General features: G+C 34.0%; 1 protein-coding gene across 1 annotated transcript in view; it reads right to left on the reverse strand.

The window, feature by feature from the left end:
• Positions 1-18539, reverse strand: part of LOC105807708 (chromosome unknown open reading frame, human C9orf84) — a 128942-nt gene that overhangs the window by 37992 nt on the left and 72411 nt on the right. The window contains exons 10-14 of the mRNA XM_012641133.1: positions 15718-15837; positions 14579-14755; positions 7747-7851; positions 3909-4087; positions 3509-3581 (exon numbers count right to left, since the gene is read on the reverse strand). Coding sequence (XP_012496587.1) covers positions 3509-3581; positions 3909-4087; positions 7747-7851; positions 14579-14755; positions 15718-15837 — 654 coding nt within the window. The remainder of the gene's footprint in view (positions 1-3508; positions 3582-3908; positions 4088-7746; positions 7852-14578; positions 14756-15717; positions 15838-18539) is intronic.

An 18539-nucleotide genomic window follows, 5' to 3' on the forward strand; every position in this document is an offset into this window, starting at 1 on the left:
GTAACTAAATAGCAAGTGACTGTATTTCAATGTGATAGGAATGCTATTTTTTTTCCTCTTTCTACTGTCTGTATAAGAAGCAGAAGATGTATTGGGCATCATCTGTTCCTTAGATTTACTCCTGCTTCTTAATTATAATTTAAACTTCTTATTTTACTAATGTTTAAACAAAATACAATAAATTTCAAAAAATTCTGTAGCCACACACAGAGTTTATTTTTGGTAGACATAATTAAGTCAAGAATAGTTAATTCTAGTTCAAATAAATTCTACACTCTATTAGTGTACTTTTGTGAACTGTAAAATTCACAAAGATATGATGTAATAATGACAGAGTAATGTTTAATAATTTCATGTAACTTTACTTGATACGACAATAGTTCTGGTAGTAATAAGGAGTGAGTACTATTTCTCTTTTATAATTCATAAGTTGATTCATATTATTTAAAACCTAATCTGCTTAAATAATTTGTACTAGCTATGACCCCAAAGCAGATTAATTACTTAGTAAGTGCATTACTAGATTTTAAAACACATAGAAAATAGAACCACATTTTTACTTTTTAACACTAGACAAGAAATAGGTCTAGCTCATAGAAAATGAGGATAGTTGTCAGTCTGAAAAAGAATAAAAACATTTTCCAGTTTATAGATTCAATATTTTTATGTCAGTAGACCTTGTTGAAATGAAGAAATAAGAATAGTGATGATATATCCCAAATGCCAAAAGAAACAGGAGTGTTCAGCATGAAGCCTAGGTAAGAGGAGATATAGATTAATAATCTGTCAATGTGTCTTAAGTGACATCAGAGGAGAATGTGCCCTATTAAGTAAGTTTAAGTATTCTCAGTGGACAGGAATCTTTTCTCAGCTTCTTCTCAAAAACATTCCTTTGGTTACCCAAATCCCTTTGTTTTATATTGCTAACATTGCTCAGCACTTTGCTGATTTTTTTTAAATGTTTCCAATTACCCTCATTCCAGACAACTGTGGCAGTCTCAGCTCCACAATTATTAACTATTGAAACTAACACTTTGGTATTAGTAAGGATCTTATGAATTTGGTGAATATGAATTCATCTTTCCAGAACTGAAAAACTTAATAAACTAATCAATAATATCCAAGCTTGCAAATCTGAACTCTGGACACATGATAACTTCATTAAGAAATAGCACCTTATAAGGCCTTGCTTGAAAGACCTTTCCATTCACACATTACTATAATTTAAAATTAGTTAACGTCACTCCCTGCACTGATGAGCAGATACTTGTTGCTGTATTTGATATATTTCAGTTCAATTTTTTTCACGAGTCTCAGTATGTACTAGGTATATAGGGAGATATTCCTTGGCTCCTTCATTTATTCAATAAGCTTTTATTGAGTGCCTTCTATGTTGCAGGCATTTTCCTGGGTGGTGGGAATACAAATTAGGGTATGATCTTTCTCCTCCAGAAGCTGACATTTTAGTGAGGAAAATAGACAAGAGAACCAGTTATTATAACCTACGGTGGTAAATGGTGCCTTAAAAGTACGCACATAATTCTGAGAGCACAGAGATAAAGCATTTAAATGAAGACTTCCTGAACAAACGTTTTAACTAATTTTTAAAGTATGTGTAGCAGTTAGCTTCCTAAAGAAGGGGGAAGAGCATTCTCATAGCAGGAATAGGAGGTATAAAGGCATGGAGATATGAAAGAGCATGATAAATAATTTAGTAAGGTAAGAGTAAAGAAATATTCTAGGAGATGGAGATGGCAAAAGATGAATGTTATAGAAGTAAAAGAAATAATGACCAAAGGGTGACATACGTTGAGGGTGGTACTTTATTTTATTTTAAGACTAGAGGGCTTAAACATTAAGGAAAAGAGTCATTAGAGAGAAAGAATGGGCTAGGAGATAACTAATGGAACAAAGTGCTTGAGACTGCAGGGAGAGATGGCATCCAAAGCACAAGAGAAAGATTGGTCATCAAAAAGTGGATGTTCACTTCTACAGAAAGAAATGAAGGCAATGTAGATGGTAGGGAAGGAAACTGAGGATGATTCTTACCTGATTAATGGAAATTAGGAAGAATAATTCCCTTCCAAAAATGAGGGGATGGGTGGCATGGTAGAGGTCTGTGGTACAGCCATTAGGAAAATAGGAATGGAACTAAGAATATGTAGAAAGATTGTTAAGAGGTATTAAGAGGCCAAGTAAGTTCAGAGGACAAGAGTTTGTAGTGGCACCAATCTACATGGTTGTGTAATTTTCTCCAATTGTGCTCAGCATCTTAGGTGTAGGACTAGAGAGGTTAATTTTATTGACTGATTCAGGGTTGAGGTTTAAATGGAAAGGACAATAGAAGGACAAGACTGATGAAAGTGATGGATCAAATTACCAAGACTGGAAAGATAAGAAAATGAAACAAAAAAGGAGTTGGCAGATTATAGATCTCTAAAATGCTGAAGATTATGAAAGAGCTAGAGTTAGCTATAGACAAAGAGCAATGTACCAGAGTTTAAAGTTCAGAGATAGGAAAGTTCTGCATTATCACGAGGTCTATGGCATAACCAAGGAGTGACCTGAAGATGAATATAATTTTTGTTGCGGAGGTCAATGAAACTATAAGGCCAGAGTGTTGAATGAATCATTCACATTAGAGACATTAAAGACACCTAGGATAATGGCAGGATTAGGAGTGTAGAGAATACCATGAGTCAGGTGCACAACTGTCCATGGATGATAGGAAGTGACCAGGTGGTTAGTAGATGATGGCAATATGGAGTGGTAGAGAATGGTATGGCAATATGGCACAGGCTCAAAGGATGGAGGAATAATGTTTTAGAAATGATAGTAGAAACCAAGAAATAGCTTTTTTCTCCCTGTAAGGTATAGATATAGAGAAAATGATCAGCTTCTAGGGATACAGGGGAAGCAGTATCACGTGGGGAAAAGCTGGGCTTCAGTTAAGACAAGAGAGATGAAGAGTTTACATATAAGCAATGGGTTCCACAGCACAAAGTAGACAGGGTTGACAGAAGGGGGCAGTAGTGGGTAGAAAACACCAGTAGGTGAGGAAAATAACCGAGAGAATTGAAGAATTGAGAGTTGAAGAATGACACTAAAACAAAAGAGACTTAGGTTCAAATCCTGACCTCTTCAGTAACTACCTGTGAGATCTGGCATGCTATGTCACCTTTATGAACTTTAATTTGTAAAACTGAGTTAATAAAACTTACTCATAGAGTTGTAAGTAGCCAGTATTATTTAGCAACTAGTAGGCAATCAATAACAGGAGTCAATTAGTAATAAGAAATACATACAAATACACTGTAGAATATTCATATTACACACTTATGGTCCAGATTAATTTTAAAACTGGTTAGATCCCACTGAGTTGTACACTTTTCGGGGTGAATTTTATGGTATGTTAATTACATCTTCATTTTAAAAACTGGTTAGATCAATACATTTTTATATCTTCAAGCATTTGTTATTAAATGAAACATAATTTACAACTCCCTACCTTCCATTTTATTAAGAATCTTAATGAGTAAATGTTTTTCACCGTCTGAGTCCATTCTTATTATAACCAGCACCTAGTCAAAAATAAGAATTTCATATTTGTAATATATATCTTCATGGTTATTATATTTCACAGTTTTGATACAGTGACAAAATAACAAACACATGAAACTAATTACAATAAGATTACAAAGTCAATATTTGTGTTGTAAAAGATGTCAATGCTTAATACAAAGGAATAAATTTTGATAAGATCAAACATCAATGAGGAAAATATTTTGGGGTAGGGCATGCTTAGCTAAATATTATTGACTATTTCATAATTTCAAAGTTAAATGTTATCTTACATCCAATTCTTATTTAAACTGATTACTTTTATCTGATATATTTCAATACTTAACCTTAATTTGCTGTTGACTTTGCATCCAACTTAGTATCTGACATTGCAATTCCTGTGTCTTGTAGTTGGTTTCAGGCTTTTTTTCCCTAATAAACCGAATAATCTCCAACTGCCTCCAAATATCATCCAAACAGGAGCCTAAAATGCTTCTGTAGATATCTTTTGCATTTGACAAATATCCTATTATAGCAAAATTAGAAAAAAAATTGCATAGGTCTTTTTGTTCTTTGAGAAATCCATGGTAAGGCTGAAAGAAAATTAGAGTTGTAACAGAGATAGTAAAAATTACCTTTAATTCTTTTCTGATATCAGTTACTGACTAATGAAAACTTTAAAACTCAATGAAGCTTAAAAATGTGTACACCACATGTCTCTTTTTAAGCTGCACAACACCAATATACCTGGAAATACTCTATGTATTTTCTGATTATATATCCTATCCTTTTCCTGCCTCCTGGCTTGTTGGATGTTATTGCACTCTTCCTAAATCCCAGAATCTATATTTACATACAAGTCCTGTTGAAATGCTACTTAACTAGAATTTTCTTGGTATTTTATCTGTATGACTTTTGTACTTGATTTCTGGTTATTTATGTATATGACTTAATAACCTCATTAGCCTAAAGCTCTTTCAGGGCAGAATACATGGTATTTATACATATTAATAATTAATTTGTATAACTGCTAAAACAGCAGTGCTTAAATTCAGACTCACTAAGGGCAATTTTTAAACATAGATTCCTGAGACTCATTCTTAAAGGTTCACATTCAGTAAATCTAGATTGTGTCCCAATGATTTCTATGTCTAAAAAGCTCTCCATATGATTCTGCTGCACGGTGAGTTTTGTGAATTACTGTAATAGAGCACCTGGCACAGTAACTTATGTAGATAAGGTGTTTAATGAATATTTGGGTAACAAATAATAAATTTAAAAAATTAATGTTTATGTTCATGTGTTATATGTATGTGCACATTTATTTTAATTTTATACTAGCATTGTTAGGCTGATGGGCAACTTTGAGATCGATTTATGTTCTTTCTACCTCCTAATCTTCAGACCTCCCACTGATTCTCCACACTGCCATCAGACTTAACCTTTTGAAAAATAAATCTAATTGAGAAGCATCCCTGTTTCAACGGTGCCCTATCATCTACAGAATAAGGTCTAAATTCTTTTGTGTAGCTTAAAAGGCTTTTCATGATTTGGCTCTTTCTTACTTCTCCAGGCTTAGTTCCTGTAGCTTTCTACCTTGTCCTCTTCAATCTCGCTACAAAGAACTGTTGGCAACACATCCACCCCCTGGGCCATTATTCTGAGTTTTTTTTTTTTTTTTTTTTTTGAGACAGAGTCTCACTCTGTTGCCCGGGCTAGAGTGCCGTGGCATCAGCCTAGCTCACAGCAACCTCAAACTCCTGGGCTCAAGCGATCCTCCTGCCTCAGCCTCCCGAGTAGCTGGGACTACAGGCATGCGCCACCATGCCCGGCTAATTTTTTTCTATATATTTTTAGTTGTCCAATTAATTTCTTTCTAATTTTAGTAGAGACGGGGTCTCGCTATTGCTCAGGCTGGTTTCGAACTCCTGAGCTTAAACAATCTGCCTGCCTCCGCCTCCCAGAGAGCTAGGATTACAGGCGTGAGCCACCGCGCCCGGCCTACTCTGAGCTCTTAACTCTGCCTAGAATATTCTTTTATATTATATTGACTTGGAAAACTTCTACTTATTTCTTAAAAACATGTTCATCTTAAGGATAATAGTCTCCATCATTTGTGTCACTACTATGTATCTCTATTATAATACAAATTACATTCAGTAATAAATACTGAATTTATTTCTGGGGTTAAAGCCCAGAAGGGAAACTCTATATCTTGAACCTTAAAACTCATTACCTTGCTAGGTTGGGAGAGGTAGCAAACTGGAAGCTGGAAGAAAATACAGAATTCTGGGAGTGAGCAGGGCAGGTAGTCAGGCCTCCAAGGATTTTTCTTCCTCTGCCATTATACAGAGAGAAAGAAAGGAGGACAACCTACCTTGGTCTTTGCTTTCAAGAGATTTAGAGGAGTGAGAAAGTCCTCTACTAAAAATGTCCAAGGAAGCTAGGTTATTCATTATTGCTTGGTATTTAGAGCTTAAGAAGTTAGTTTTCCAACAAGAATTTTAATTTTATAGTATTCCTCAAGGTAGCCAGATAGTAATGCCAAAGTATGATTTAGTAAACGCATTTCTTAGAGGAGCAAAAATAATTCAGTCCAAGTATATAGGCCTCAATGGTCTCACTTAACTAGGGTAAGTTATAAAGTGCTTAAAGGTAAATACTGTTCAAGCAATCCTCTATTAATATTATTACTCCAATCCAAGATTTTGATAAATATTGAGCATATTGTACTTGGCTAGATTACAATCTTGGCCAAGTATTATAACTAAGCTACAGCTACCTTTAGAAAGCCCAGCACAATGTTTTTTCTTTCTTCTCCAATGAAACCATTTGAATGTTGATACTGGACCAGGTTGCCTTATCTCCATCTATAGACAAGTAAGGAGTGGGGACTACAACTCTAGTTTCCAGTCCCTGGAACAACTGTAAGGGTATAGTGTCACATGCCCTTGCATTTACTCATCCATCTTCATTCTACTTCTCAGCTTCCATAAAAGATTGTTCTACAAATGGTGAGGCTATTATTCATAATATCGAAATAGAATATCAGAATCTAGAATATCAAAGCTCCTAGTGCTTTAGAGGGAGTGCAATTGTGATTCATTGTTGCTCAATACTTACCAAACCTTGGATTAGAGAAATAATATTTACATCTGAGTCATAGATAAGAGAAATTGTCTGGGTCTTGATCAGAGAAAAATTATTTCACTTTATATTTGAAATAGGTTCCAGAAACTCTAAATTATGAAACATAATCCTATAAGCATACAACTCTTGAGTCTAAATATCCTGTAATAAAGGACCTAAAGCAGTAATGTAGTAAGACAGATATTTTAATTATTTTGATAGGTTAGAAAAAAATTTCCAAAGTCTTCAAAATTTCTAGTATGTTCAAAATAGTTTTTTTTTTTTTCCTGAAACAGGCTGTCGCTATGTCACCCAGGCTAGAGTATAGTGGTGTTATTGGAGCTCACTGTAACCTCGAACTCCTGGGCCCCAGCAAACTTCCTGGCTTAGCTGTCCAAATAGCTGGGACTTGGCTTTAATTTTTAAACTTTTTTGTAGAGACCGGGTCTCGTTATGTTGCCCAGACTGGTCTCAAACTCCTGGTCTCAAGCAATCCTCCCACCTCAGCTTCCCAAAATGCTGGGATTACAGGCATGAGCCACCATGCCAGGCCCAAAATAGTTGCATTATTCAAGTAAGTCATATCTTACTTTACACACAACTAAAAAAGAAACTGCAAAAGATCTTACTCTTTATAATTTAGTTATATTTTACGTAGCAAAGATTGAAGGCCACAAACATGCAATGAGAACCAAAAACGTATATGGCAAAATGTCAAATCTCATGTTAAAAAGTAGTACATGATAATGATTAGACAATCAAATCTGCTAAGGCCATCAGGACTATGTAATTCAGACCTAGTTTAGAGAATCCTAAACCTATTTTTCTAGGTGATGATAATTATTAAAGACAATTTCTTTTCATGAACACAAGCAGAATAAAAATATATATTCCACTATAATTATGTCAAAATGTATATAATGCTTAGCGTAACATAAGTAAAAGAAGGCTATATAATTTCTTATAAGGTGTATCTTTTTTTTTAGAAAAGTTAAGTTATTTAAGATGAAATAGTTCAGTAGGAAGAAAGAAGAAATAAAATTTTTCCCCACCGACCCAATGCTGTGTCCAAGCTGCATGTTAAAAGGACATCTCTAATTGTTACCAGAAGGTGTAGGAGGGCAGCATGCTTGAATATCATTTCTCTTTCATTATTTGTACCTAAGTAAGGAAAAACATATTTTAAGACAGACTATATATATATCAGAATTTTAGAATAAGTATCAGAATCCGCCTAATAATGATAGCTAACATTTATTATTGAGTGCTTATTATATACTAGGCTGTATATAAGCTGGTTATTTCATTGAATCCATAACAACAATCCTATCAGGCAAGTTTATTATGATCCTCAATTTATGGATAAGGAAATAGTTTTAATGAGGTTAAATAACTGTCTAAAGTCAGTAAATAAATGGTAGAGCTGTCATTCAAACCCAGACAGCTAACCTTAGAACTCATACCCTTGTTGCTTCCAGAAAATACTTAGTTATTTCTACTTGTGTTGAGAAAAAAGGTCAATGATTCTCAGTTATGAAGCAAGAAGAAAATTAAATTCCTAACTTGCCAACTGGTTAAGATAAAGGTGGAGGATCATAACATGAAGAAATACCTTGAAATGGAGGCAGACCCTGGGAATATTTGTTCAAAGATATGACTCAAACAAGAGATATATGCACAGGGACAGGGACAGGCTAATTGCCTAATTATTGTGTTCCATTTGGTTCCAGAGCTTTTCGAATATGATAGATTGGATTTTTCCTCATATAAAAATGAAATCAAGAAGATGGGATTCTAGGCTCGCTGTCCCAATTTAACCAGAGCAGCTCTACTTTTCTGTTTTCATACATTGGGATCCCATGATATATTTATTTGAACAAAGACAATGCTAAAAAGTTTGCAAATTATTGATCTAATCAGTGAAGAGCAAGGCAAATATGTAGTAGTCATTGGAAATTAAGCGGCAAAAGGAAAGCCAATTATGGGTAGTATGGAAGGACACTGGGGAATAAGTAAATCATGCATGACCTGGAAGGGATGAGAATAGGGCAGAGAAACTGTATTTGGGGAACCGGAAACATAAAAATGCTTGGAAAATGGAGTACAGACTAGGATACTACTTGTAGGAAGTGGTCTGACTGCTAATCTAGGTTTGCTTAATTGTTACTCGTAGGCTTAGTTTTATCCCAATTCTGGGGCCAGCAAAAGAATATCAAGTGTAGCAACTATGTTACTTGCTCATGGTTAAGGCAGTATTGTTTCAATTGGATACCCAAAACCATGTTACTTTTTTGTATTTCATTATACTTCATAAATACCTATGCCTATATATTTTATAATAATCACCATTCTGCTCAATGGTAATCAGTCTTTAGAAGCTCAATCTATATTCAACTAATTTAAAACCTGAGACTCACAGGACTAAAACTAAATTAAGAGGTCATTTTTTCCCCGTGGAAGTCTTGTCTTATTCCATAAAGGCCAACTTTCTGACAATTGTTCTTTTCTATCTAGTAGAATCATTACCAGAATGCCAAAAGTATTGATCTTAATCATTTAATTGATCCTCATTGCTAAGCCTTTCCTGTGGCTCATAGGTATTTCAAGTAGTAAACTATGGATTAACACCTTCCTTTAAGATCATGTATTCTGTTTCAGTAATACTACTGTGACCTCAAGGTTTTGGTAAGCAAAATGTTGCTCCCCCCAAAAATGGGGTACTCTATTTGAAAGAAGATAAATATGATTTATAGTCTTTCATGCTGTGTTTAATTCTTTTCTTTTTAAAAAGAGAGTTAATCTTTTAAAATATATAGGACATATAAGCTTAACGAATGTAAAAAAATGACTTTAAAAATAAATCTAGTAGGTTCCAGGTAAGATGGAGTAAGTATATTTCATAAACACAAGACAGAATACATGGAGCAGCTATCTGAGAACTCTGAAAAGTCAACGGTGGACTGGGGAAGAAGATCCAGATTTCAAAATGCCACCAAACAAATGGCAAGTTTCCTATTTTTTCCCCCCATTTTAGTATTTCCTGGCCTGGACTAAAGCAGCCCAAAACCCACAAGTGCATACCACTGTATGGACAGAAAGAGTGATAAGAGAAGTCCTCTATCCACAGTCAGAGAAGTCAAAAAGGGGACTCCTATGAATAAGAGAGAGTGGGAGAAAGTCTCTGGTTTTTTTCTTTTAAATATTTTTTCCATTCTCTCCGCAATGGTTGGGTCATCAGGAACAAGGGTGGCAATGGTAATTAATGGCTGTCAGGTAGATGCCTAAAACACTGTGGGAAGGTAATCCTTCTCTGTCGCCAGAGGAGATGTTCATCCAAGAGCATAGGGTGAATCTCCATTGCCTTTTTTCTTTCTGTCCTCTTGTCGTTTGGCCCCAAATGCCATCATGAGAAGTCTATGACACAGTAAGGAAATTAAAGCCTTCACTTTCTGGCAAAAGGACAGTGAAGGGGAGCTCTACAGAGCCAGAATGTGTTGGGGACAGAGTGGAGAAAAGAGATCTCACGAGGGTGATCCTACAGACTGGTATGACAACTGAGAAAACTGCAAAGCTACACAGGTATGAATTTGACCCTAAAGAATATAGCAAAAGTTTTAAGAACTGACTTATGGGCCTGATCATTTCCCAGGTCCTAGAGTGGCCATTGAGTGACACACATTTAGGAAAGGTCCAAATAGCACTGCAAAGGCTCTGCAAAGTGAAAGCACATTGGAACTATAACCCTTAAAAGGCAAGTAGCCTGAACTTAACCAGATTGACTGCCTGCTAAAACAACAACAAAAGTCAACTTTAGTAGAATTAAAATTTAAGCAAGAACCAGAATCTCATAACATAATATTCAAATGTCTTGGACATAATCCAAAATTATTGAGCATATGAAGAACCCAGATCATGCCAACCTGCAAGGGAAAAGACAGCTGATGCCAACTCTGAGATGACAGATGTTGAAATTATCAGCCAAAGACTTTTTTAAAGCAGCTACTATAACCAAGTTTGAATTCCTAGGACAAACCTCACTCGGTCATTGTGTTATGCTTTTAATATATTGTTAAACTAAATTTGCTTAAATTTTGTTTAGAAATTTTTTATCTATGTTCATGAAAGATGTTGGTCTGTAGTTTTCTGACTTTATGTGGTTTTGGTAACAGGGTAATATTGGACCCATAGAATGGGTTGGGAAGTATTGCCTTCTCTTCTATTTTCTGGAAGAGTTTGTGTAGATTGGTTTTATTTTTACCTTAAATATCTGATTGAATTAGCCAGGGTAGCCATCTGGGCCTGGAGTTTTCTTTGTGGAAAGGTTTTAAACTACAAATTCAATTACTTATATAAATATAGGTCTCATAGGTGATCTATGTCTTCTTGAATAAGCTTTGGTAACTTGTGTCTTTCAAGCAATTTGTCCATTTTATCTACATTGTCAAATGTGTTAGTATGAAGTTGTTCACGATATTCCCTTATTATACTTTTAATATCTGTAGAATCTGGAATAATGTCACTTCTATTATTTCTGATATTGACTATTTGTGTTTTCTTTTTCCTTATCAGTCTGGCTAGTGGTCTATCAATTTTATTGCTATTCTCAAAGATCTAGCTTTTCTTTTTAATGATTTTCTATATTGCTTTTCTATTTTCTATTTTACTGATTTCCACTTTAGTCTTTTTTATTTCCTTTCTTCTTTTTACTTTGAGTTTCATTTGCTTTTCTCTTTCTACTTTCTTAAGGTGAAAGCTGAGGTCACTGATTTGAAACCTTTTTTCATGGTCTCAGTGTAACTGTTTAGTACTATAAATTTCCCCTTTGAGCTGCTTTAGTGACATCCCATAAACTCTGAATATGTTGTTTTCATTTTCATTCACTTCAAGATACTTTATAATTTCTCTTTTGATTTCTTCTTTGATCCATGGATTATTTAATAGTGTTTTATTTAGTTTACAAATGTTTAGGGATTTTCCAATAATCTTTCTGTTATTATATCTATCTTAATTCCATTCTGGTCAGAAAATAGAATGTGTATGACTTGAATTCTTTTGAATTTATTAAGAATTGTTTTATGGCTCAGAATGTGGTCTATCTTGTAAATGTGCTGTATACATTTGAGAGGAATATGTATTCTGCTGTGGTTAGATGGCATATTCTGCAAACGGCAATTAGGTCAAGCTAGTTAATAGCATTCTTCCAGTCTACTAGATCCCTGATTTCTGCCTACTTAGCCTATCAATTATTGAAAGAGGGGTGCTGAAATCTCTTACTATAATTGTAGATTTGTCTTTCTCCTGGCAGTTCTATCAGATTTTGCTTCATGAATTTGGAAGCTCTGTTATTAAGTGCAAAAACATTTAGGATTCTTATGTCTTCTTGATGAACTAACCACTTTATTATGAAATGACCATGGATAAAAAAAATCCCTTATGATATTCTTTGCTCTGAAATTGACTTTGATGATACCAGTATAGCCACTCTACCTTTCTTTTGACTTGTGTTAGCATGGTATATCTTCTTCTGTCCTTGTACTTTTAACCTTTACATGTCTTTATATCTTGCAAGCAGCATTTAGTTGAGCCTTGCATTTTATCCAATCTGACAATCTCTGCCTTTTTATTATGAGTATTTAGAACCTTAATTTAGACATTTATTTAATGTGATTAGGATTTATAATATACATCCTTAACATTTTCGCAGTTTACCTTCAGATGATATTATACCACTTCACTTATTGTATAAGGACCTTACAATGTATATTTCCATTTCTCCCTTCCAGGCCTTCATCCTATTGTCATGAATTTTGTTTTTATATATGTAATAAACACCCCAACATATTACTATTATTTTTGTTTAAACAATCAGTTACCTTTTATATAGATTTAAATAACAAAAAAAAAATCTTACTTATTTATTCATGTAGTTACCATTTCTGGTGGTCTTCATTTCTTTGGGTAGATCTATTTAGCATCATTTTTCTTCTGCCTGTAGGAGGTACTTTAATATTTCTTGTAGTGCATATCTGTAACTAATAATTTCTTTCAGCTTTTTTATGTCTGAAAATGTATTTTGCCTTCATTTTTGAAGTATATTTTTGTCTAGTATAGAAAACTTGGTTGATGTATTTTTCTTTCAGTGCTTTTACAGTGTTACTCACTGTCTTTTCATTTGCATTATTTATGTCAACAGATCTCATGTCACCCTTATCCTTGTTTCCTGTATGTAACATAACATTTTTTTTCTCCTCTGGCTACTCCTACAATTTTCTTCTTATTGTTGGGTTTGAGCAATTTGATTATGTGCACCTTGTTGTAGCTTTCTTCATGATTCTTGTACTTAGGGTTCATTGAGTTTCTTGTATCCGTGGGTTTGTAGTTTTCATTAAATTTAGAAAGTTTTCAGTCATTATTTCTTCTGATATTTTTTCCATTTACCCTCTTTTAACTTCTTTTTTGAGAAGTCTAATTACCAGTGTGTTAGGCTATTTGTTTGTTTGTTTGTTTGTTTGTTTTTTGAGATGGAGTCTTGCTCTCTCACCTAGGCTAGAGTGCTGTGGTATCAGCCTAGCTCCCAGCAACCTCAAACTCCTGGGCTCCAGTGATTCTCCTGCCTTAGCCTCCTGAGTAGCTGGGACTACAGGCACATGCCATGACGCCCGACTAATTTTTTCTTTTTTTAGCAGAGACGGGGTCTTGCTCTTGCTCAGGCTGGTCTCGAACTCCTGACCTCAAGCAATCCTCTTGCCTCAGCCTCCCAGAGTGGTGGGATTACAGGTGTGAGCCACTGCTCCTGGCCTGGCTATTTGGAGTTGTTCTACAGCCCACTGATGCTCTTTTCATTTCTTTCTTTTCTTTTTTCTTTCTTTCTTTCTTTTTTCTTTCTCTTTCTTTCTCTCTCTCTCTCTTTCTTTCTCTTTTTTCATTCTTTTACCAACTAATGATTTATAGTTTTGTATAGCTAGAGTTTTTATTGCTATACTTTGAAATTAACTAATCTTTTCTTCTGCAATATTTAATCTGTCATCAATCCCATCCAGTATCCTTTTCATCTCATACATTATAGTTTAGTCTCTAGAAGTTTGATTTGGGTCTTTTTTATGTCTCTAACTTTTTGAAAATACAGACAACAGTTAATAAGTTTCAATATCCTTCTGTGGTAATTCTAATATCTTTGTCAGTTCCAGGTTTGTTTTGATTGATTATTCTCATTATGGGTTGTGTTTTCTTGCCTTTTTGTATGCCTGGTAATTTGATTGGATGGCAGACATTGTGAATATGACTCTGTTGAGTCCTAGGTATTCTTGTACTCATATAAATTCTCTTGAGCTTTGTTATGGGATGTAGCTAAATTTCTTGGAAGTAGTTTGATCCTTTGGGTCTTGCTTTGAGATTCGTTAGGCAGGTCCAGAGCAGTGCTAAGCTTAGGGATAATTATTCTCCACTACTGAGGCAACATTTTTGCTGAGTACTCTACTTAATCCCCTGTGAATTGAGTTTTTCTAGTCTAGCTGGAGGCAACAGACATTACTCCCTGCCCTGTGTGAATGCAGCAAACTAGTCCCTCTAATTCTTTCACATGTTTTTTCCCACAACCTCAGCTAGTTTCCTCACATATATTCTTTGATCAATACTCTGCTGAATACTTGAGGGAGATCCTCTGCACAACTCTAGGACTCTGTGTGAAGCTCTCTGATATTTCTTACCTTTTTCTGCTTACTTAGCTGATCTTTCAGTATTGGTTTGGGTGGGTACCATAAACTGAATTATAGTTATACCTTCGTCCATGACTCATTTCTGAATCTTCTATACTCAATTTTTACTAATTTTATACAATAATCTCTAAACTTATATCTTTTAAAATAATATGAATTTTATTTGCACTCACCTTGGTGAATAGCATCACTTACTGCTTTTTCTTGTTCTTTTAAGAGAAACCTTGTTTGGTCAAAAATAACAGTGGCAAATTTCCAATTAGCAGCAGGGAGAGTACAGAGGCACATAAGTTTTTTTAAGATAGGAGTAGCTGCTGCTTCTAGGAGAGAGTACGCTTGGCACTGGCTATCTGCAAAAATAAAAGCATTAAAGGCAATGTTTTTATAAGGATGCTATGTTCTTTGATACACCAATTAAACATGTTACTTCATGGAAACCTGAATTTCTATCTAAATTCTTTTCTGAGTTAAAAATTATGAGATTGTATACAGATTTACTTTAGGATATTTACTCTAATTAGAATAATAAAAACAAACGAACCCAGAGAGTTACATAATTTTATGGCTATATTATTTATTAGAAAGGATTTATTCAGTAATGAATTTGACATGGCAAGTATGATGACCCATATAAAGAGAACCACGTATTTTTTTCTTTTCCCTCCTCTACTATTAGCTTACAACCCTAAGCCAAACAAATTTGTAACAATGCAAAATTGTTTCTAGTTTCCACTAAAATATCATTATTTAAAGATTTGCATAATCACTTAGAGATCATAAATAAAACTGAACCAAAAGAATGAAAAGATACTTGAGAACCAGTGTCATGTTTCCTTATTGATTTTAATAATTAGCTTGATGTTCTTAAGCTGGCTGTTCCGTAGGAGTCAAAGAACATTCTATACAGCAGAACAACAACAAAAAATCAATATAGGAATCAATAGCAACTTATTTACATCACCCTGATAGTGGGTAAAAGAACAGAGAGAGCAACTATTAGCAGTTCATTTTCCGGACTGGACAGAAGAGTCTGAAGAGTTGCAGTTGTTCTCTGATTAATGTAGGGAAGCAGCAGCAGTGTAAATGAAGGAAGAAATAACGCTTAGTGGACTGGGGTAGGGCAATGGGGAGGAGCAGAGACAGTGAATAGGGCATTCCAGGTCTGGAAATAACTTGAAAAGTAGGAGTGCAATGAATAAATATCTGAAATAAGTGAAGAAAATTTAATGCAAAATGAGGTTTTTCCTAGATATCAAAGAAAGGGCTTTCAAACTAAGTAAATTTAAATGCATTTTAAAAGCATATAGCATACCTGATGCTTGAATTTCAAGGACATTATTTGTTCCCCTTTCCTGGTTTATTTTCTTCAGGGTTTTATTAGTACAAACAATAGGACTTTCTTCTTGAAGAGTCAAAGAACATTCTTCTTTATCTTGAAATTTTAATAAAAATATTAATTTGTTCAGAAAAAAACAATGTGGCTTTACTTTTATGCTTTATTCTAAAATATGATCATAGTTGTTAAATTTCTTCAATAAGACACATTAGTATTAAGTTGAACAAATATTTAGATCAATGGACCTAACATTGTGCTAGGTAGGAAGATGAATGGTAAAAATGAAAGAACTTTGGCATCAGATCAGTGTTTCAATCTCAGTTCTGACACTAGCCTCAGTTTCGTCACATGTAAAGTAAGAATAGTTATAAGGATTAAACACCAAGTACAGTTTCTGACACATAAAAGGTACATTCTATTCTATTTAATTTCTCTGTGACTTTCCACATACCCTTCCTTCTGCTACTAATCCTTTCGTTTTCCCCAAGCCTTCCCTGTCTCCAACCTTTCTTAACTAGGTCAATTCTTCCTATTCACTTTGCAGCTCTCAGGCACCTTCTGTAAAAATCTTATGTAACTGCCCATTCTATGTCCAGGCCAGCAAAGTGCCTCCTCTTTTTGTTTTCTCAGTACTCTGTGCATACTCCTGGCACTTACCACATTGTATTGAAATGATCTATCTGCATGTCTGGCCTACTTTATTACACTGTGATTTTCTCAAGGTCAGCAACAGCATTATATTTATTTCTAATATGTAATTTAGTGCCTGGCCTAGAGTATTCAATAAATGCTAATTTCCTTTCTTCTTTCCTAGGTATTGTAGAGGATACAAACACACACACACACACACACACACTTCTGGTTATTTTAACCAGATAGAAGTTTCATCCATTAATAATATGATTATTAGATAATTTTAGAAATGCATTACTATCTTTAAACACATGGTTAAAAATATAATAATGGAATATATCCTAAACTGGATTAATAATGTTATTTCAAATAATACTTTAATTATAAATAATTCCAATAGATATGGTCAAATAATATTAATTATTGGAATTTTAGAGGAGGCCTAATAAGTTGTAACATTTCTTGCACCTGAATCAACTATAAAATAAGACAAGAAACAAAACATGTATTAAAATGTAACATCTATTATTACTAAAGGATAGGTTGGAGAATAGAGCTTAGTTTGAGAGTTTAATGAACTTGCTAACTAAACACCAGAATTAGGCAGAGTTACTAACCCAATACGAGGGTATGCTGGACTGGAATAGGATACAGATTGGGTAGGAGCTAGGGAGTACTGCCCAGGAAAGAATCATGACAGAGAAGCCAAGGAGCATGCCTCTTCCTCCTGGGCAGCTTGTTCCCACAAGCTTATGCCCAATTTATTATTTCCATTTATTTTTAATTATAATGCAGATAATACTTTCCACCCCCCTGAGGATAATGTATAAAGGAGCAAAGAGGCCAGGAATATAACACTAATTGAGGAAACATCAGAATTACAGAAGCATTCCCACCTAACATTAGTATTTCTTTAATTGTTCAGTAAATTAGTGGCTAATTATATTATAAGAACACATTCTTTTTATCTTTTCCTCCTTTCTTGCTGCTTTCCCTCATTTTCTGTTGCTAATATGCCCTATTACAAGCCATCATCGCAAGTATGGCAACCAGAAAAGGAAGTCAGTGTTAATTTTGGGGTGGATTTCTTTTTTACACCAAATATGGATAGAATCTGAAAATATTAAGAAATATGAAAATATCACATTCTTTAAAATTCCTCTTTTTGTAATACATCTATAAAATAATCTTTTATATTTTTCTCATTGTCATGCAGAAGTCATGCTCCAATTATGGTGCAAATATTGGCTAGAAAGATCTCAGTTACATATAGAACTGTCACCTAGCAAGGTAAGTTATAAGGTAGTCAAACTATTACATGTAATAAAAAGAAACTTTAAGGTGAGTATATGTAGATGTAAATGACCACAAAATTCTAAATTACTAGATATTATTCTGCATTTTCACCAATTCTTCTCATTGTGAAAAATGTACTGACTGACACAGTAATATAACTTTAAATAGATCTATAAAAGGCTGTCACATCTTTTGGAAAAGTATATACAGCCATCATACCATTAAGAACTGAAGATCCTGTGTCCATTAATAGTATACAGGACAGAAAGACCTAACTATGCTCTAAGTCACATAAATGTTTTTCTATTTATTTCATCTGGGTAACTTATGTCAAACTTATTCTAGAATGCCTTTTTTTTTTAATCAGATGTGAAATGATATGACATATTACACTACTGTTGATGTGGTTATAAGCAATTAATGTAAGACAATTATAACTCAAACAAACACTTTGGTAATGTTAGAAAGAGTAATAAGCAATCAAAGAAAGTTTTCAAACATGGATTAAAATATAAGTTTAAATACTAAGCTAGGACTGTCAACTAAAAGAGAAAAAAAAGAATGGCAGAATGATCAATAAAAGTTAGAAATACTGTGCATTTGTGTGGCCAAGTTCTAGGAAGCAAATTTTACAAATAGTGGCTTTTGTTAAAAATTCAAATGCACTTTTAAATCTTTAGAAAAATATGTATCTATATCTAAATCTATACCTATATCCATATCTATCTCCATATACAAGAAGTATCATGAATCAATGACATTTTCTATGACTATGAAAAATAATATAATTTTACCTGGAACAGCTTTATTTCTTTGCCTTCTATAATAAATTAGTCCTTTAGCCTATCATATCTATGTCAAAATATTAC

Source organism: Propithecus coquereli, unplaced genomic scaffold (assembly GCF_000956105.1).
Source record: "Propithecus coquereli isolate 6110/MARCELLA unplaced genomic scaffold, Pcoq_1.0 Scaffold163, whole genome shotgun sequence".
NCBI lineage: Eukaryota > Metazoa > Chordata > Mammalia > Primates > Indriidae > Propithecus > Propithecus coquereli.